This window comes from Barbus barbus (genome assembly GCF_936440315.1).
Source record: "Barbus barbus genome assembly, chromosome: 13".
NCBI classification, from domain to species: Eukaryota; Metazoa; Chordata; class Actinopteri; order Cypriniformes; family Cyprinidae; genus Barbus; species Barbus barbus.
This window is the reverse complement of record NC_136741.1, coordinates 16765756-16787436: the sequence shown is the minus strand read 5'-3', so window position 1 is coordinate 16787436 and position 21681 is coordinate 16765756. Positions and strand designations below refer to the sequence as shown.

The window sequence follows — 21681 nt, the reverse complement described above, 5'->3', positions numbered from 1 at the left end:
TAAATAAATAGGTTATACCTCTATGAAAAAGCAAATTGGCTCTTTTAACTGTAAGGTTTTGAGTATTATGATTTATCCAATTTTTATCACCTTACAATGTCTTTGTACATGGTGCATTGAATTTAATTTCATCAAGGGAAATTTGATTTTTCATAAAATATCCATTAATATCTGACCTGGCCAAAGAATATATAATATAAGTTCTTCCCAATGTCTTAATGTATATTTTAATTGGAATTGAAATTGTAATTTTAACAATTTCATGCTTGATATTTTGTTTCATAAAATAGGCTGCCATATTGACCAAGTGACTCATTGGTACCCATGGGAGAATAAATAGCTCTCTAACAGCATCAGCCCATGTACATTTCCTGTTGTAAACCAAATTGTTGATCCGCAAACTAAGTTATTCAATCAGTCAGAGTTTAATTGTGATGTCAGTTGGTGCTGAGGGCTAGCATGTGTCAGTGCTGTAAGCATGTGGCCATAAAGGCAGGGCCGTGGAGACCTGTAGTTACCATGGTGGTGCTCTCTTAGGATGCTCCAGTGTCGTCCCACAGCATCGATTGCTGCTTAATTAAGGCCCTCTTACATCAGAGCGGCACCAGGAACAGGGAGTGAGTGAGCCATGTGACTGGGACTGAATTGGAACTGCCTCGCACAGTCTGCCCATCATCTGCCACCAAATTAGCTCACAGTTACACCCTGTATTTCCTAACATCCGGAAAGCCTGTTTTGGTTTGTCGTTGATAATTTTGCCTGTTGAAAATGTCATAATTGGCATAAATAGGTTATATATCAACTTTTTGTCCGACATTCACTATATCTTGGCACTGTAAAATTTTGAGGGGCAAAAAAGTTAATTGACACAAATGTCACTCTCAAACCAAGCAGCTTTCTATTGGTCATTGCAGCAAATTTGAGTGAGTGACCAATTGCAAAATCTGCATGGGGACATCTTTCGCCCTCACGCGAAATTCCCAGTCACATGACTTCCTATTGAAATGCCTAGATTTCACCCGTAAAAAAAAATAGCAGATGAATGGTAAATGCGATTGCACCTTTAAACAAATGGCGACTTTGTTCCTTGCCATTTACCTGAAGCTTCTTATTCAAAAGACTTCAAGTATGCTAATTACATGGACAATTCTCTTGCCACCAGATGTGGTGAAGTGTTTTGCTCGAGGGCACTTTGGTGAAAGCACAATTGTGATGTCATTAATTCTCAAGGTCCTACATCACTCATTTGGGACTAAAGGTTACCATCAGTTTTCCACTTAAACTGAAACTTGATATCTCAGAAACCCATTATATTCTGAAACCAAATCTATTTTTATGCTATTTGGTACTTTAAACCATGTGGTCTTATGGTTTGTGTGTTTAATGACTGTTTAGAGATAGGGCTTGGTTTGAAATGTTTGAACTGTTGGTGATTGGTCTAGGAAGGCCCATCTTGGCATGGTTGGGATTACAAAAGTACCTCTTAAATGAAAGGAATCTGTTGCTCATTAATTAACATAGACACAAAGCAGATTAGCACATTGACCATTTTAATAGCTGTGAAGTGAGAGCCTTCTGTGAAGGAGATACTGCAGCCTCGTTTAATAAACATGCTATTTTTACAGGTAAGATGTACACAGTCAGCTAAAAGATTCTGACCTTGTGACCAGCTTCAGATTCAGCTAAATGACTACACTAAAAATCTTAAATTTACAATCTAATTTACACTACAGTTCAGTTTTTGGAGGGAAATATTTTTTTCTTATGGTTAGCAAGGCTGCTCTTTTTTTTATCAATAGTGCAGTATATGTTGCAATAAAACATTTAATATAGTCATTTTCAAATTGAATTTTTTTTGGGGGGTGGGGGTTCTTCAAGATTCTTTGATAAATAGGAAGTTCAAATGAGCAGCATTTATTTAAAATATAAATCTTTTGTAATAATGTAAAAGTCTTTACTGTTACCTTATCAGTTGAATGAATCCTTTCTGAATAAAATTGATTTAACAGTATAAAATACAAAATATTAAGGATTCAGTACTATTTCTTGCAATTGTCATGCTGATAATTTATAATGAAAAAAAAAATCATTGTATTTTGTTCTAGTGTTCTCTAACTTTTGGACGCAGTAGGATCAGCTGACATTCTGATCAGGCACGTGCAGGGTTAAATATGAGGAGTTTAAGTCTGGAACAGTACACTCTGCTAACTTGATCTGACACCCAGATTGTCTTTCACCCATTTGACCAATTAAGGCTAGTGTCACGACACAGGCTAGGAGACACAGAGGAATGTGGTCAAACAACGTTCTTTATTTAAGGAACTGAGGAGAGAAACCAGGAGGACCGCGTGAGTGAAGCCCAACATGGCTAGCCTTGCCGTGACTGACGGGCTGGGATCGCTAGCAGGAATCCAGGGAGCGATGGAGAACAGGAGCGGTGGAGAAACGGGAACTCTGAGGTAAGGAAACACACAGGTAAGTATATAGGTCTGGCTTGGTTCTAGGTGTGAATGGTAGACCGGACGAGGAAGGAGTGTGGAGAGTGAGTAGATATGATGGAGGTTGATTGGCTGCAGCAGGTGCAGGGAATCAGAACGCAGGTGACTGCGATCTTGTAAACGAGGGGGGTGATGACTGCAGTGACTGTGGTGATAGAGACTCGCTGACATTACCCCCTCCCCCAGGGGCGGCTCCTGACGGGATGGATTCGGAACTTCCCCTGGTCCATCTGGATACCGGCTGGACTGATGTATCCGAGGAACTGCACTGTGGAGCGATGGAACTCACATTTCTCCAATTTCAGATAGAGCTGGTGATCTCTGAGCCGCTGGAGGACCTGCGTCACGTGGTGGCGATGTTCGGCCAGGTTCCGGGAGTATATGAGGATGTCGTCAATGTAAACGATTACAAACTGGTGGAGGAACTCCCGGAACACCTCATTCATAAAGCTCTGGAAGACAGACGGGGAGTTGGAAAGGCCGTACGGCATAACCCAGTATTCGTAGTGGCCTGAGGGTGTGATGAATGCCGTCTTCCATTCATCGCCAGGTCCAATTTGGAGAAAATGCGGGCTCCACTGAGTTCCTCGAGGGTGGCTGGGACCAGGGGAAGTGGATACAGCAACTTCACTGTCTGTGAGTTCAAGGCTCTGTAATCTATGCAAGGCCTCAAGCCTCCGTCCTTTTTGCCCATGAAGAAGAAGCGTCAGGTGATGTAGATGGCCGGATGAAACCTTGTTGGAGAGCCTCCTTGATGTAGTCCTCCATTGTCTTACTTCAGGCAGCAGGTCGATGGCACAGTCCCATGGCCGATGTGGTGGAAGACGGGTGGCTGCCTGCTTACTAAACACATCCTGGAACACCTGGTGGTCAGATGGGATCGTACACTTCACCTGAGGCTCAGGGCTTTCGACGAGGGTGGAACACATTTGAATATGTGAGGAATTCTTGGGTGGCTTAGGAATCGAGGACAGGCAGTGATGGAAACAGGTCTCATTCCAGCGTGTAATTTCACAGGGATCCCATCTGGCCACGGGAGAATGTAGGTTGAGCCAGGGGCGTCCCAGGATGATATCCACCGTGGGCCCCTCCAGTACCAGAAAAGAGATGGTTTCTTCGTGTAGACATCCGACCCGGAGCCTCAAAGAGGGAGCTCTGTATTTCACTCTTCCACGCCCGAGCGGCTTTCCTTGAATGGTCTCGACTTGGAGCTCTTGGGGCTGCCGCTTCCGTGGTAGGTTGAGCTTGGCTAGGAGGGCTTGAGAGATGAAGTTCCCCGAGGAGCCTGAGTCGACCAGGGCGGAGACTGAAACAGAGGATTCTGGGGTGAGGAGTTGTACTGGCAATAACGATAATGCGGAAACATTGGGCTCTATCTGGAGTGTACTCACCGCTGGGTGTGGAGGTCTCACAGGGCAATCCCTGATGAAATGATCCGGGGAAGAACAATACAGACACAGTCTAGCCGCGAGGCGGCGAGCACGCTCCATGCGTGACAGACGAGCGGAGTCTACATGCATGGGTTCTGGTACTGGAGGCCCAGAGGCGGGTGAGGCTAGCTGGGGTACGGCTACGTCCTCGTAACAGGTGGTGAGGCGTTGCGAAATGCGGAAGGCGCGTTGAATGAAGCTTTCCAATCCTACGCTGTCATCGTAGATCGCCATCTGGGCAGACAATAATTCAACCCCAGATGATAAGCACTCAACAGCGCAGCCTCATTCCATCCGCTGGTGGCAGCAAGCGTGCGGAATTCCAGAGTGTAATCGTCAACGGAGGACTCCCCCTGACGTAATTGAAGCAGATGGTCTTGTACTGAAATCCGTCCCGCGGCGACCCCGAAGACTTTCTTGAAATGGTTGGTGAATGCTTCATAGGAATTTATAATTACACTCTGGCCGTCCCAAAACGCCTTCGCCCACAGCAACGCCTTACCATTCAACAGGGAAGTGAGAAAAGCTACCTTCGAGCACTCAGTGGCGAACTTCTGCGGCTGCATCTCGCTGTACAGAGAGACTTGGAGCAGAAAGCCGCCACACCCAGCTGCGTCACCCGCGTAGGAAGCAGGGATGGCCATGGGACTCACAGAGGCAGGTGTCGGAACTGGTGCCGACAGGAGGGAGGCACGGAGGGTGTTGACCAATTCCTCCAGTGTGTCAACCGCCGAGGGCCGGCCGGGCTCCATGACACGCTTACAGTCCGGGTCCGGTCTTCTGTCGCGACACAGGCTAGGAGACACAGAGGAATGTGGTTAAATAACGTTCTTTATTTAAGGAACTGAGGAGAGAAACCAGGAGGACTGTGTGAGTGAAGCCCAACGTGACTAGGTGCTGATGGCTGGCCTTGCCGTGACTGACTGACGGGCTGGGATCGCCAGCAGGAATCCGGGGAGCGATGGAGAACAGGAGCAGTGGAGAAACGGGAACTCTGAGGTAAGGAAACACACAGGTAAGTATATAGGGCTGGCTTGGTTCTAGGTGTGAACGGTAGACCGGACGAGGAAGGAGTGTGGAGAGTGAGTAGATATGATGGAGGTTGATTGGCTGCAGCAGGTGCGTGGAATCAGAACGCAGGTGACTGCGATCTTGTAAACGAGGGTGGTGATGACCGCAGTGACTGTGGTGACAGAGACTCGCTGACAGCTAGTTTGCCCATCTAGTGTAAATTACTTTTTCTAAATTACAGTTAATTTAGTTTTCAATAATTTGTGATGATTGCCAAATACTTTTAAATGGCACTGAGAGTCCTTTTAGTGCGAGAGAACAGATCTCCACTGGGAAATCTCTCTGAAAACAGACCCCATTTTATCAGTGAACAGTGAGAGGAGGGTTTGTTAGGTAACCATTTTTTTCCTCAGTCTAAATAGACAGTAGTGTTACGTCAGTGTGTCTCTATTGACATTTACTTTATGTTCTGTGTGGTGGAGTGAGAGAGGTTTAGTGTGTATATGCAGTGTGTCTGGTAACAGCCCTGTTTAGAATACGAACACACACACACACACACTATGAATGTTGACGTCAAACTGCAGCCGTCAGAAATGGATATCTGCAGCATACAAACGTGTTGATTTAAGCACTATTCCCAAAGGAGTTCCATGAGACAAAGAGGTAGTGAGAGGCAAAATAAACTCCCTTAGCTTGTTTGTTTCTAACCGTAGCCTGTTGTTTGTTTGTGACCATCAGGGATTGGGCTTGGCAGGACTCATTACAGTGACATTAAGCTCAGTGGCTGCAGGTCACTTATGGGTAACTAACTCTATTATAGTGAGCCAGCTTTGCTAGGAATTTTCTCAGCACTGAAAATTAACCTCACTATAAACAAGCGTGTGTGTGTGTGTGTGTGTTTGCACTTGTTTTAAAAGTTTGGCTCCAGTTGGGCTGAAACAATAATTTGGCTATTTTAAACAAAGTAAATGCTTTAGTTGTTTAGTTGACTGATTAAGCCCTGTTAAGGTAAATGTTAATGAAACATACACTACAGTTCAAAAGTTTGATTTGGTCAGTAAGGTTTTTTTAAGCGAGGAGGCTTTACATTGATCAAAGTCAGTAAAGACATTTATAATATTACAGATGATTTCTATTTCGAATAATTGCTAGAAACTTTATATTCATCAGTTAATATTTTTTACAAATATATTAAGCAGCACAACTCTTTTCAGCAGTAAAAATGATTTTTGAGCACCAAATCTGCATATTAGAATGATTTCTGAAGGATCATGTGACACTAAAACTAAAATGGCTAATGTGATTTTCATCACATTAATAATTTTTAAAATATATTGAATTAATATTATTCACAATATTACTGTTTTACTGTATTTGTGATCAAATAAATGCAGTCTTTGTGAGCATAAGAGACTTCAACACCAAACTTTTGAATTCTTAAAAAATATGGTGGCGGTAATACGGTAAAGCAGATGGTAATACCATGGTACTTTGATGTTTATTATGGTACTTGATGATAAACTACTAATGTACCATGTTATATATACATTTTAGTACTTTTTTTGGTTACACTTTATTTTAAGGTGTCCTTGTTACAGTATAATTATACATTTAAGTAATTACTTTACATGTACTTACTATATGGTTAGGGTTAGGATTAGGGTTACTTGTATGTAATTATGCATATTTTATTATTGTAATAGTAAGTATATGTAACGTGTAACAAAGACACCTTAAAATAAAGTGTTACTCTTTTTTCTTATTGCTATACTAGCACCCTTTGTTACATTTGAATTTCATTTTTTTGCCTCTTTTGTTGCCATTTACTCTCTGCCAGTATTGCCTGCACAAACTATTCATCATTTTAAAAAATCCTCAGAGATGTGTGTTCGTCATATGTGACCCTGGACCACAAAACCAGTCTTAAGTCGCTGGGGTATATTTGTAGCAATAGCCAAAAATACACTGCATGGGTCAAAATTATAGATTTTTCTTTTATGCCAAAAATCATTAGAATATTAAGTAAAGATCATGTTCCATGAAGATATTTAGTACATTTCTTACCGTAAATATATAAAAACTTCATTTTTGATAAGTAATATGCATTGCTAAGAACTTCATTTGGACAACTTTAAAGGCGATTTTCTCAATATTTTAATTTTTTTGCTCCCTCAGATTCCAGATATTCAAATAGTTGTATCTCAGCCAAATGTTGTCATATCCTAACAAAAAAGCTTATTTATTCAGCTTTCAGATGATGTACAAATCTCAATTTCAACAAATTGATACTTAAGACTGGTTTTGTGGTCCAGGGTCACATATGTGTTTGATCAAATGAGGATGTGCCTTTGTCACTTTGAACTGACTCATTACTAAGAAACGAACGATGCTTGCTAATGTCTTTATACTTGTTTCCATGACATCAGATTCTGTCTTGTTTTACAGTAATCAAAAGCAGACATTATATCTAGATAAAATTAAAGAAGGGAAGGATTTCATTGTCTTCACATTCCTTTTCTAAGTCAACAAGATATAAGGATAATAACTAACCAGCAAGATTCTCTAAATATGCCAAAGCTTAAGAAAGGAAATCATATGTTACACACAGCGCTCTTTATTGAAACCAAAACACTAATTTTCCCTCAGACTTTCTCTCATGACAATGTGTGGTCGCTTAATACTTCCTCTTTGTTTGAACTGTGTGGTCCACTCCTCAGCAAGTTCCAGACCACTGAAATGGAAATCCAGAGATCAAAATGGAGGTGACAAGATGGGTGTGGCTAAGGAAACCCAATTTATTTACATGTAGATAGCCCGTCCCTCATGGGCGGTGATTGGGAGTGAAATGTCCTACTGATAGAGATTAGCAGAGGACAGTAGAGCCGCCGGGGTTTGTGTCCTCGGGAACATTTCATCTCATCATGTTCCATTTTAGTCTTAGCCAGTTGGCCAGCTGAGCTCTGAATGAGGAGCACATGTTAGCGCGAATTAAAGTCAAGACCTGGTATTAGTCCAACATTCTGCTGAAAGAGCAGTGAAATATAAACTCAAAGTAAACTCAGCCAAGACCCCTTGAGCTTCTGTCACACTGTAGTGGCAGGGGAGGAGTATTTGTTTAACGTGTGCACCTTTGTAAAGATGGTCATGTATTTTTAAAATGGCTTATACCGTTACACTCAACTACATCAGTTAATTTTGTTGCTCGTGTGTCTGAAGTCCTGACTGTGAGACTTTCATGTCTTGTATTCCTCTGCTACAGTTTCCCTGTTTTTTGCTAGATGACAGCATGCCAAGAATGCTGAGCAGCCTGTTCTTTGCCAGCCTGGTGTTATTGTCAGGTTGAGATGAGCTTGACCAGAGAAAATAACACAGAAGGTTGGGTTTCACACAAATAATGTCACAGTTCTGAATGAACTTTTTTCATTTGTGATCCACTGATATTTAAATTCTGTCCAACAAATAAACTGATCATTATTTTGATATTATGACTAAAATTGTACATTGATGGCCCTTAAAAGGTTAATAATAGTAACTGAAGGGTACAACGGTACTACTCTGAGAAACTATTATGCACTTTTTAGGGGCTGATTACGTAAAAAAAAAACTTCCCCTGATAGTCTTAGTAACCATTAAATAATGAAAAATTCGACAGTATTTTGTCTAAATAAAAAATTAAACTGTAATTTTAAAGGTGCGATTAGCAAAATTTTGTGTGCAAAAACAGGTCCGTTGTCAATAGCAGAGATATGTATGAAGCTCATCTCACAAAGAAGTTGTTTTCTGTTGGTCAATGTGGCAAATTCGTGTAACCAACTTGAACATGAGCAAAATCTGTGGAAAACTTTTCCGCCATCACGTGAAACTATGATGGTTCTAGTTCCTGTTGGAATGACTGGATTTCCCTTCTGAAATTTTGAGTAACAATAAATGAGACTGCCCCTTGATGTTTCAAGTGAAAATCGTTGCTTTCGTTTTAACACTAGAATTTAATACATTTTCAACCAACTTTGTAGTGCCAGGCTGTTGTAAATAAGAGTGACTTGACTGGTTAAATAAAGGTTAATATTAGTTACAATGTTGGTAGTACTGTAAATGTAACAATGTGGACTCTTTCTCCATGTTACCTCCACTCAAATATCCTTTTTTATTTGTCAGACAAAGTCCACTGGATGACACAGAATGACAGATTTTTGACAACTCCAGGGGTTTTGTAAAAACTACAAATCAAGCTTCCACATTTTGGTATTCCCGCCCACAGACAGTAGGATCAACAGAAGGGTGGCGCTAAAAGCAAAACTGCATTATGGGTGTTGAAGTTTTTGGCAAAAAAAAGAACAGGGCTTTTTTTCTGTCTTCTATTTAGCACCTCTTTCTTTCTTTTATTAACAGTCCGTCTTGTCAGTGACAATTTTGTAGAATTTTCACCCAAAAATGGCAATTGTTATCGTTTACTCAGCTCCATGTCTTTATAATCTATACGAGTCTCTTTCTTCCACTGAACACATAAGATGTTTTCAAGAACCAAACAGTTGACAGTAGCCACTGATTTCCACTTCTTCTTTTTTTTTTTTTTTTTTTTCCTTTTCATAATGTGGAGATCGATGGCTTCCATCAAATGTTCCGTTACCAACATTCTTAAAAACATCATATTTTGTACTCAAAGAAGAAAGAAACTCATACAGTTTTGGAACAACTTGAACACAAAATAATATATTTTGAAGAATTTCGAAGAACCAAACATTTGTTGGTCCCTATTGACTTCCATAGTAGGGAAAGAAACACTATGGAAGTCAATGGGGATCGTCAACTGTTTGATTACCAGCATTCTTCAAAATATCTTCTTTTATGTTCAACATAAGAAAGAAACTCATACAGGTTTGGGATGACATGACAGTGAATAAATGGTGGCAAACTTTTCATTTTTGGGTGAACTATCCCTTGAAGTTTGAGATTTTTTAGTTGTTGTTGAGTGTTTGTGTGACTCCCAAGTGATGCAAAGAGGACTGAATAGGAAGCTGATGTTTACAGTAACAAGCACGTGTGAGTAACCTGATTCCCTGGATAGAATGTGATGTTATGTGATCTCACAGCATCGTTTTAGCATGAGTAACCATCAAAGCACATGCGTCATCACCTGTGCTTTTATCCAATTGCTCTACCAAGGAAACCCTGTTCTTACTGTTACCCATCACAGAGCTTTCATCATGTGATGCAGGGTGTCAGCGGGTCCTTAAAAAGTCTTAAATTTAACTTGTTCATATCTGTAGAAACCCTGTTATGTGTTCTGTTTCCACACAGGAAATTGCACGCCACCTTCGGCCCGCCACTTTACGAGCGCTCTACGGCAAAAACAAAGTGCAGAATGCCATTCACTGCACCGACCTACCGGAAGACGGGATTCTGGAGGTGAGCTCAAGCAAATCTCATTCAAATGTTATGCAAGAGCCACACAGTCACGTTTTGTATTCAGTCTCATTTTGAGGAAGTTTGTTCGCCTTCAAAAATATTTCTCCCACAAATGCTTATGAAGCCCAGAACAAAATGGCATCCAGGTCGCATGACTGTCCGCAGTGGGCCGAGGCAGACCCACAGCCCAGCTCACAGGAAGGGAAGCAGGAGGGTAGAGTCGGTTTGGTAGAAGGGGGGGAGGGGGGAGCCATTGTTATGCCAAGGAGTGGGTTTGGCCCGGTGGACGTCATTGTTGTGCACAACTCCTGATCTGTCCAGCCTCCTAGCACAAATGGCCCCTTGTTAATCATTTTCCTGCTGACCGACTCAGCCATGACATTCCAAGAGCTCAGGCCTCAGAGGCCGGCTGCCGTAACAGGCACAATTCAGGGAAAGTCAATTGTTTGAAAGTTAAACAAGCTGGTGAGCTGATGCTTAGGCCTGATGAAGTACTAAAAGTGCTTCTCAAATTAACAGTTTTTTATATATATATATATATATATATATATATATAATACACTCTCATAAGGTGTGTCCCCATTCAGAATCAGATTGCTTGTGCACTATTTTATGCCATTTTTAGTATAAATAGTGAGTAGAAAAAAAACGAAGGACTCTAAATGCACTTAAAAGTTTAGCTCACCCAAAAATGAAACCATTAATTACTCACCCTCATGCTGTTCCAAACCTGTAAGACCTTCGTTGATCTTCAGAACACAAATCAAGATATTTTTGATGAAATCTGAGAGCTTTCTAACCCTGCATTGACGACAATGCAACTGAAATATTCCCAGGTCCAGAAACGTAGTAAGGACATCATTAACATAGTCCATATGACTATGGTTCAACCGTAATTTTATAAAGCTATGAGAATACTTTTTGAGAATGCATGCAATATGGTACTCTCGATAATGGCGGAAGACGGTCACTTGGAGAAGAATTGTTAAAATTTTTATTTTTGTTTTCTTTGAACACAAAGTATGCTCGTAGCTTTGTAAAATTACGGTTGAACCACTGATGTCACATGGACTATTTTAATGATGTCCTTGCTACGTTTCTAGACGTGGGAACATTTGAGTTGCATTGCTCTCTATGGAGGGTCAAAAAGCTCTCGGATTTCATCAAAAAATATCTTAATTTGTGTCCTGAAGATGAACAAAGGCCTTAAGGGTTTGGAACAACATGAGGGTGAGTAATTAATGACAGATTTTTCATTTTTGGATTAACTATCCATTTAAAGATGGGATAAACTACATGACTTTTAAAATCGGAACAGATTTGCTTACAGATTAAAACTAGGTATCATACACAAAATGTCTACCAGACTTTCAGGTAACACAGAAACATTTGCCTTGTTGCTGGGAATGATAATGTTAAATAAAAACTGTTTTCTAAAATCAGTTCAAAATATGAAATGATGTTTTACTATGATAGAATCATAGTGTGAAGCTTAAAAAAATCGTCCATTATACACAAGGATTTTGTCTGAAATCTATCAATTGCAACAGCTTGAAGTCAGCAGACTAGCTCTGACTTTTGAAAACTAGTGTCTATACAGATTACAAATCAGGGCAAAATTCTGTACAAACATTGTGTAGTGTATTTCGACTGTCACAGGTTTCCTTACAGGACTTTGGATTGGATGACAAATTCATACATCAGACAGTACATGCATTTAAAGAGTGTATTTTTGTCTTGGTATTGACCTTTTGTCAGTGTCATTATGGAAGCTTGTAATGAATTGTGGAAATTTCTGTTTTTCAGGTCCAGTATTTCTTTAAGATTTTAGATGGGTGAAGAAACATCTGTCCAGCAGTTATTTAAATAAAGACCACTTGAAAGACCATACCACAGTTGTCTGTCCATTTATTTCTTCTTAGGTCTTACCCAGATTTAAATAACATTACAAGAGCAAATGCAACTCTTGACAAGTGTTCTGGTGTCCAACAATGACTTTTAAGAACTTTAAACAACAAAACAAAATATCCTATTACATGGGGTACTGCTTTACTTCTGATAGGTTTCTAACCTTTGACCAGTGACTTTGGTTTTTGGATTCATACATTACACTTTCTCCTACTGAAAAAAATTGTACAACTGCATAAATATAAAATTCTTCCACCATGAAAATGGCTAAAACATTCATTAGAAAGTAACACCACGTTATGTGATGTCTCCAGAACAAAACAAAACATATTAAATGCACTGGGTTGCCATGGTGACCACTGGCCACTTCAGTCCTCCAGACTAGACACAGTTCTACACTTAATAGTAAAGGAAAATAAAAGCCTTACACAGAATTGTCATTAGCCCCAGTTTCCCAAATTGCAAGATGATCAAATAAAAAGTCAAAAGGTGATGTAAAAACATATTCCCCACAATCAATGGAAAAGATGGAAAGAAAGGTTTGAACGGAGTGCAGTCACTTGCAAACACACACACACAGACCTGGGGAGTTCAGAGCGTACCATGCCGGTATTTTCAGTTTTTAAGTAGACGAATACGCAGTAACACTCAAACTCTCTCTCTCACACACACACACACACACACACACACCTTGGACCGCTAAGCTTGCTCACATAAGACAACAGAAATGACAACATGGCTTGGAAAGGACCATCGTATGCGACTACAGCACTGCACACTCCATAAACTATAAAGAGACCACACTAGGCAGAAATACTCAGGGGACAGAAACACTGCTCGCTACATCAGTAGTGGAATTATAATTTACAGTAATAAATGAACGTCCCATGGTTCACGGAATATTCGCATTTACAGTAGAATAAATACTTTGCTATTGCTACTCTTCCTGTAATTTACATTCTAACCCTAGACATGCAGAGAAAGCTAGTGTAAAGCGTTCAGATTAAGTGTAGGTCCCGTATGTTATGAAACTTTGTTCAAGACTAGTTGTTGTAGTTGTTTTTCCAATTGAATTTGTACTTGTCTTTGTTTATTCATCTGAAATTACTGTGTTTTGAAATGGGCAGAATAAAAGTGCTATTTTCATAGCTAAGGTCATGAGTTGATGGTGATTTTCATGTCAAAACGTCCCTGATAACGGTCCTTCTCGTTGTAATCGATGTTCTGCCCGAATACTTTACACTCTATGCGCATTTCGTAGTTCCGAGTGATATTTTGGAACTTGATGGCCACCAGAGGCTGGAGGTAATGGGGCTGTAGCAGCTTTCCGTAGTAAGGATAATACTGGAGGGGGAAACCAGCCCCAAGCCCGAAGTACTCGACCGGTCCGAGTTTTTGTGCATCCTCTTCTCTCTGTTGACAACAAGAATAAGTATTAGATCAATCTCTTTAGCACTACAGCGCATGGAGTATTGAGTTTTGCGTCACTGTGTTTATTTCTTTGTTTAGACTTCACTGGAAAGAAGATTAGGGATGCGGTGATATTCAAATTCTAGTATAATCAATAAAGCTAGTAATTCTGATGCTACTAATAATAATAATTCATAATGCATCTCTATAGCTCAAACTAGAGCATGGCATGCCAAGATCATGTGTTCGATCATGTGATCAAATGTAAATCTCTCCCGTGAATGCAATATATGTTGCTTTGGATCGAAGTATTTGCCAAATGCATAAATCCAAATCTATAATTATACTATAGTTGATATTTGATACTGTTTTACTAAATAATGTTGTAATATCCTGTATGAAACAAATTGATATTCATTGATATTTGCTCTAGATTACATTTAACTATTAAATGTTAAATGATGGTCATCTAAATGTAAAAACTATCTAATATAGCCATTTTACCAAGATGCTATGTAAGTATTTCTTGCCTTGTTTGTGCAGTGGATTGGAATCAGATTGCCCTGAAGGTTAGGGCGGATTGGCTCAGGGATACTCTCATTTGAAGCTGGAGGCTGAGGAGAAAGAATGGCAGTGTATTATGATCCCAGTTCAAGTTCAGTTTTATTTCCAGAGCACATTTAAGCACAGAACAAGCACATCAAACAATAATATATAACGAGGAGAAAATCAGTAAACAAATTAAAACCATTCAGAAAACAATACCAATAATATTAAGGCAAATGTTGCCTCGGGCTAACAAAAAGCAACTGGCGTATATGGCAAACAAATAGGTTAATATTGATGCATGATCGTGAATCAAAATGCTGTATAACTCACCCGTGGCCTGAAGTTCACAATCCTATTGAGTTTAACGATGATGCAGGGTTTGCCTTCTTTAAAGCCGAATGTGTCATCTTTCTTTCCTGAGCAATCCCTCAGCAACTCTCTATCGAAGCGGCAGGCCTTCCTCACACCATCATTGCTCTCCAGATCTCCACGCTCCTTATAGTGTTGGGGTGTCGCTGAACAGGAAACGCATTAAACCTTATTACTGACTAATACAACTGTATTTGCTTGTCATTAAAACAACAGTGCACGGGCATGCAAGATAGCAAAATGGGTCAAATAAAGCCCTACTTGTCTACCTAAGCAGTGGCTAAATCATGACCTGTTGACTTGTGAATGAAGATCATATGACACAGAGCTGGGGAGTGATGTAGGAGTTCAGCTGACCTACTTAATAATACAGCTAAAAGCTTGGGTTTATTGAGACATATATAGCTTCAAGATAATCTTAGAACTTGTACCTCCACAGTCTTCAAATTTGGTGTCATCGTTCTGGTTTTCCTTGTCGTATGCTTTCAAAAAGACCTTAATATGATCCACAAATGCACTGTAAGTCTTATTATCTTTCATGGAGAAGACGAATTCCGCTTTGTCCGGGCGTGGGGAGTGTGATAAGCCTGTAAGTAAAGCAGAAAGGTTAAATGTGGCCTATCAACTGGTGTTAACCATAAAAATGAACATTTAGAAGAGTAATTTTCCCTCCAGCTATGAGAGCCGAGAATGCCCAGTCCATTCATTGTCATGGAAGTTTGCTATTCAGATTCCCAGCTTGGCAGTAATTTTCCACCAGCTCAAACGTACGGCCAAACGGGGCGTGGCGTGAGCAGAGCCAGCAAAGGAGAACAAGCAAACGGAAACTTTATGTTGTATTTAATGCCAGTTTTTTTCAACAGACTGGTAATGACCTTCCGTGCATGTGCTGCAGCTAGTCCAAAAGAGGAGCTTCTAACTTGTTGCACATGGGAAATGTACGTGGGCATTGTTTAATACACTTTTTAGTCTCCCAGTCTTCCCCCTCCTCCTCTCCACAAACTCACGTGCTTCTGTCACACAATGGAAACTTTTAGCCTCTGAGTGGGAGGCGGGACTTGAATGCAGGCAGCGTGTCTTTTCTTCGTCCGGCCTTCTTTGCAGCAAATAGCTACACACCATGGTGATCTCCACTTCATTCCTACTCGTGTTGTTTCTTTTTAGACTTCACGGGCCGCCTCTCTTAAAGGGGAAATGGTTCTTCTTGGCAGAGTGTTTGTGTGTGGGGCCTTAACGATGACAGATAAATGTAATGCCAAGGCGGGAGTGTGCACTATGCAAACATTCACTGGCATGTCTGGTGTGGCGAATGGCTGGCAGAGGAGCAACGGGCAACCTAACAGGGAGTATGGAAACAACATGCTTTCCACTGTTTCTTTTTTTCCGTTTTTAATTGCAAATCATTCTTGTTTGTGCAAAACAAGCTTAGCCATAAACCCTGATCCTGTTGTAAACTACTTCCAAAGGTATGTTTGAGTGCTGATACCACCAACCCCAACTGAAATACTACAAGACATACCAGTTCAAAGACATGCGAAGTGTGTAGATGCAGAACAACTATGTTGTAAGAACCCAAACGGGAAGCCTCGTCAGACTAGCCGGGAGTGTGAAGGTCAAAATGGCTTTCTGTGTGTCTCTCTCCTTCTCCTCCCTCACACTCCTACTACCTCCACCCTCTCTTTCTGAGGTCAGACAGACCTTTAGAGCTGCTGAAATGTCACAGGGTTTGCAGAAACAAAATTAACTTCCAGCGTTATGGAACCGTTCGAGTGCGTATACGAGAATGTCCCCAAAACAGGTTGTTCTTTACATTTTTCCATATTGCTGCCAAAGAATAACATGTTCCTGCTGCTTCAATTACTTGTAAAAGCAAGTAAGACAAGGCATCTTGTGAATCTTGTCAACAAGGTAAAAACCAAATCTCCAAGTGCACTTTAAAAGAAGCTTTACCACATAGCTAATACAGAACAAGACATAAAAAAATTGTTCATATTGTGTATGAGATGGCTTCCATGTTAGTCAAAATTATCAGCTACACAACAACATTCTTACAACACTGTCACATATCGTACTTATCAAAAATCCTGCCAGTCAAAACAACTTGTAAAGTACATGTAGTTCATTCTGTATCTCTTCAGTTTGGTGATTCATTCTCCCAGCGTTTATGTACAAATAGTACCCAACCTCTGAACACTTTTGGGCATGTATTATCTTTGGCATCAATGAATTTGGTTCATTACCTGGGGGTGCAACCCTGTCCTGGTATGTGGGCTTGTAGTTGCTGAGAGTCAGGAGCATGGCCTGGATGGTGCCAATGAAAATTCCAGCCAAGCAGCCATAGAAGATTACGTAGAAGATGAAGATTTTGACTGCAAAGAAAAATATATAGCATGAAATCAACGGGATGTTTCAGAGCACATACAAGAAGAAAATGACACTGAGTTTCCACAAATGGCACTTATGTAAAGGCGCTTAAATGTATACACATTATGTCTTGTTTTGAAGAGCATTTAAGTATGTACTTTACGTATATACAATGACAAAAATTGAGAATTTAAAGTATGCATGAAATAAAATTTCCCTCTATTTTTAAAATGCATGTTATTGATCTTATTATGAACGATTAATCCATGCAAGTTTTATTTTTATACCTAGTAATTTTAATCAAAATGTCATAACTCAATCTTCCAGCGAGATGACGAACTTCTCTAAGTTCATCCAATCAGCAATTAATGAACAGAACCAATTCCCAACTTAACACTTTTGTTTATTCGAAAATCCATTTCACTCAAATGTACATTTAGAAGAAAAGATCTCTCGCTACTTTAGTTTCACCGTGACTTTAAAGTGACAGAGCACCACGGACTAAACAGTGTCTAAACTACTAAGAATAAATAGTAGCTAGTCAACTGTCTAATGAGATAAATCTAAATTAAAATTATGTTATTATATAAAAGAATTCACATTAAACAAGGTTTCATAATTCACAGTTTTTTTTCAGATCATTTATCTGATATACACTGATTGACTCTTTAATTCAGTCTTATTTATCATAATTTTTTTTCCCAAAAAACATATACAACATGCATCTTAGGCCCTCTTAATTTTCCAAGCTGAGAAAGCCTTTTGAGCCCAGCCATTTCATGCAAAGTTGCTAGTAATTGTGAAACAACCCAAACTTTCCTGACAGAATTAACAGCAACAACAGCTTCAGTCAAACTCACACATTACTCATAACACTAGCTCCCAGAACTCACATGTCCCTGTGTGTCGCAACAACAGAATGCGACCCACAGAATACTGTGCCAGTCTGTGGGCTTCATTGAAAGCGGCCCCAACAACCACTTCAAAATAGTCCCCACTGAACACAAGTTCAGTTTGTGCGTGTGTGGAGGACGGGGTTATACTTCCTTTCCTTCTGCCCTGTCAATAAAACCTGCCGCCTCTTAAATCTACAGGAAACACATTCAAGTTTGAATACAGTCCCACAAACAATGGTTTCACGTGTTGCAGTCCCAGTGTGGGTAGAGAAAGAAGCTTGTCCCTGAGGGTATAAATAATAGATGTATGTTTTAAACTCCTATGATATTTTAAAAGCTTATTAAACACACATTCAGGAAGATAGAGAGTAAGGATGCCAACAGTAAACGCAAACAAAACAACAGCTATTAACTATGAACCTTCAGTCTCTCACTGGTTTCACTAAAATAAATAAATAGTGTAAAACAATACATGTTCGTGAGTCACGCAAAGTATTTGCGGGCAGCTCCTGGACATAAAAACGTTCCATAAACTATGGAAACAGAAAGATGTTAACTAGATACAACAAAGTCAAAAGCTCCTCTTTAAATGAATAATAAGTGTTTTAATGAAATAACATGCGTCAGTGAAAACGCTTCCTCTATTGCTATCCTCCACTTGCTTTGTTTGTTTGGATTGCGTTTGCAAACTTTTTCAAACCACACAAACTATAATACTCATACATTTTTAAGTCTTTGATTTTAAAAGCACTTTACGAAACTTGCCGCAGACATTTCTGTTGATTTTAAAGTGAAACTTCAAGCACACCGAGAAAGCCTAAGTTAGCTGGCTAAGCTACATGTGACCGGCTCACTCATGAGACTCCACATGTGTCAGACTCAACCATCATATCTCCTTCCGTTTCAATGCATAACTACGTGTTTAATTCAACTTATCGAGTTTGGATGAATATTAAAGTATTTATTATCACGCATGGTTACTGTATAATGTTACTGTAACATCTTGCATCAGGAGGGCAGCGATAAACACACGTTAAAAACTGATAAAACTATCAGCTACAGATGGTTTCCCGCTTTAAAAGCATGCAATCAACTGAGAACCTCATGTAATGCATATTTACAAAGCAAGCAGGAAGAGGAATCAGTTATTACTATGACATTATCACTAACTGTAGGCCATAAACTACACAGACTAAATTACTTTGAGTCACCTTGAGGACAGAACATACTTATTTAGTCACCAGCACAAACATGTTCATGTCATTTGTTTATGACTGACACTTGCAGCTTTTATCTAATTTGACTCTTCACTGTAAAAAATATTGTTTCCATGCATGTCACAATAATTATACTCGATCTGTGGGTTGTTCTTTAGTGATTGACAGACGGAAAATGATCTGATCACTGGATGTTGTAACTTTTAAACCATTCCCAGTTTTTACTTTTACAATATTATCAAATTGTCCTTCAACTACTGCTATACTGACCATTTCAGATCTCTTTCCTGAACAAAAATAACATCCGTATCACGACCTTCAGAATGACCTTTTCGTTTTTAAACACCTTCAGCATCGAACCAGACTTTAACATTTAACTGAACCATCGATCAAATATAAAAACAGATTGTGTAAAACACTGTTTTCATCTTTTTCCATTCAGTTGACATTTTCACCACCTTGTGGTTCACGGCGCGTATTATTCACTGATCGGTTCCTCTATTACATGACTATAACTCGTTTCTATCGGCACTCTATGCACGTGAACACCGCTTATCGTTTGCTTATTTTTTAATGAGAATCTCTTAATATGATAATCTGATTATAGCAAGCCGCCACCGCGAGGCGTTTTTCGAAAACGAAAGTCACGACTCCGTCTGATCAAACAGGTGTTGTGCTTTTCTGTAGCCGTTTCTCCTGTCTTTAACGTTGAGACGTATCGATATTAACATCGAATAAAGGAGGAAAACTAAGTTAGTTTAATCCAAGAGAGGAGGCGCTGACGGAGCAATCTTGAGAACACTTACACCAGCTGCCGCCTGTTCGTCCCAGAAACTCCTTCTTTTCAGAATTCCAGATAAAGTTCTTCCATCCACCATCACCATCTTTATTTGCAGACATTTTCGGTATTTAGTTCCCTTTTTGGTGGTGTTTGAGCGGGCCTTATAGACTTCACAGCGATGTCGCCCCCTTCCTATATGTTGTAAAAAAGGACAAAGTCGTACCCGGTACCTTTGCTTGTACTCACTCAATATATAGTCGGGGCTTGGCTCCGCCCATCGGCTCTTTTAATAAGTTACCTTCAAAAGAAGGAGGGCAGATTCGGACCAATCACAGACCGACTTGCTTCTGCGTAACAACTCGTAAACGGGGGTGGAATTCATGCTCGCACGAGCAGTTCAGTGCTGTTTTTTTGTTTTTTGTTTTTACCTCAAAATTACGGATTACCTTGTTTTAATACCATAAAATAATGTCATATGTAAATCCAATAAAGTACAAAGGTGCTACCATGATTTTTTTTTTTGGACATGTGGGCCTACCCTACTGTTAGGTTTTTTGAACATGTAGCTACCACCCTACAGTAGGCTACCATGTTATTCTTGGAAGTACCTTATAAACACCATGATATATGAATTCCATATCAAAATACCATGGTATTGCATCTGATACCATCGCTACACCATGGTACTGCCAAAGTACTTTTTGTAAGGAGATCAGTTGCTGCTGTAAGTTAATCAGAAAACAGTTTAAGTGGTCAAAATAATTTTATAAAATAATATAATTTTCTCATGTAGCATTCATGAATGTACAGATGGCGCTATGATACAAAGCACATTTCCTTCACTTTGTAGGTTTTCATTCGGTGATAGAGATCAAATGTGTATGGACATAAATGTGTGTGTGTGTGTATATGTTGTAAAGGGGAGGAAACTTTTTCCCGATGACCTGTGGAAGATTCAAGTTCAAGTATGTGATCAGTGCTCTATTCAAGGTCATTTGTGGGAGGCAACAGAAGCAGAGAGGTGAACCCACCTACACCAAGCCTGTACACATGCACTGAGCCATAGAGTTTCAGTCTCTCAATAGGGTATTTGAGAATATATGTCATTTAACTCGTTTTCCTTTCTCATAAATCATAGACAAGCTCCAACAAGTGTCGATCCTTGCAGGTATTAAATCCTGCACACTGGGATTACTGGTTCTCTCTGTGGGTTTGGGGGTCTGTTTAACCCCAAAACCTCCATACATTACAATTACATTGAATTAATCAGGTAAATGTAAATATGAATGTTTAAGTAATGTGATTTTTAAACAGTGTATGCTTAAACTGCAGCATCTTTTAAATCATCAGCAAATAGGTGCATGTATTGTTGTTATGGGTGTGGAGCTTCAAACATGTGCACACAGGTGCTTCAACTGGGCCTCCTGTAATTCATATAAATCCTTTCACTGCCATACATTTCATTATGGCTTTTGAAGCATAGCCCTAAGGACTTTCGTTGAGAAAAGTATAAATGCGTCATCACTGAACTTCTATTATAACAGTCAAAGTTGTGCATAAGCTAAAATAATTGATAGGTTAATATAACATCCTTATTCCCATACATTTCCATTTGTAATTTTAAAAGCATAGTTCACCAAAAATGTAGGTCTACATTTCATACATTTAAAAAAAAAAAATGTTTTATGTGGAATACAAAGAAAGATATTTAAAGAATGTTTCAGCTATTTATGTCCATGATAGTCAGTGGGGTCCAAGGTTATTAAGATAACTAAGACTAAAACTGAAAATAAAAATTACAACCACAATCAATCAATTAATAAATATGCATTAACTGAAATA

General features: G+C 39.6%; 2 protein-coding genes across 2 annotated transcripts in view; one reads left to right on the top strand and one right to left on the bottom strand.

Annotated features, from left to right (window-relative positions):
* The window catches only part of LOC306879132 (nucleoside diphosphate kinase homolog 7-like), a 44804-nt gene extending 32570 nt beyond the window's left edge, over positions 1-12234 (top strand). Inside the window, exons 11-12 of the mRNA XM_079431861.1 lie at positions 10238-10345; positions 12152-12234. Of these exons, the coding sequence (XP_079287987.1) occupies positions 10238-10345; positions 12152-12184 (141 nt within the window). The 3' untranslated portion in view covers positions 12185-12234. The remainder of the gene's footprint in view (positions 1-10237; positions 10346-12151) is intronic.
* A 2-nt stretch (positions 12235-12236) lies between these two features.
* Positions 12237-20111, bottom strand: LOC306879134 (sodium/potassium-transporting ATPase subunit beta-233-like). The gene is made up of 6 exons (XM_079431866.1): positions 19865-20111; positions 16822-16950; positions 15013-15168; positions 14543-14727; positions 14194-14277; positions 12237-13666 (listed from the first exon to the last, which is right to left on the bottom strand). The coding sequence occupies exons 1-6, from the start codon at positions 19956-19958 to the stop codon at positions 13409-13411; spliced, it is 906 nt and encodes a 301-aa protein (XP_079287992.1). The 5' UTR covers positions 19959-20111; the 3' UTR covers positions 12237-13408.
* Between the last annotated feature and the right edge of the window lie 1570 nt (positions 20112-21681).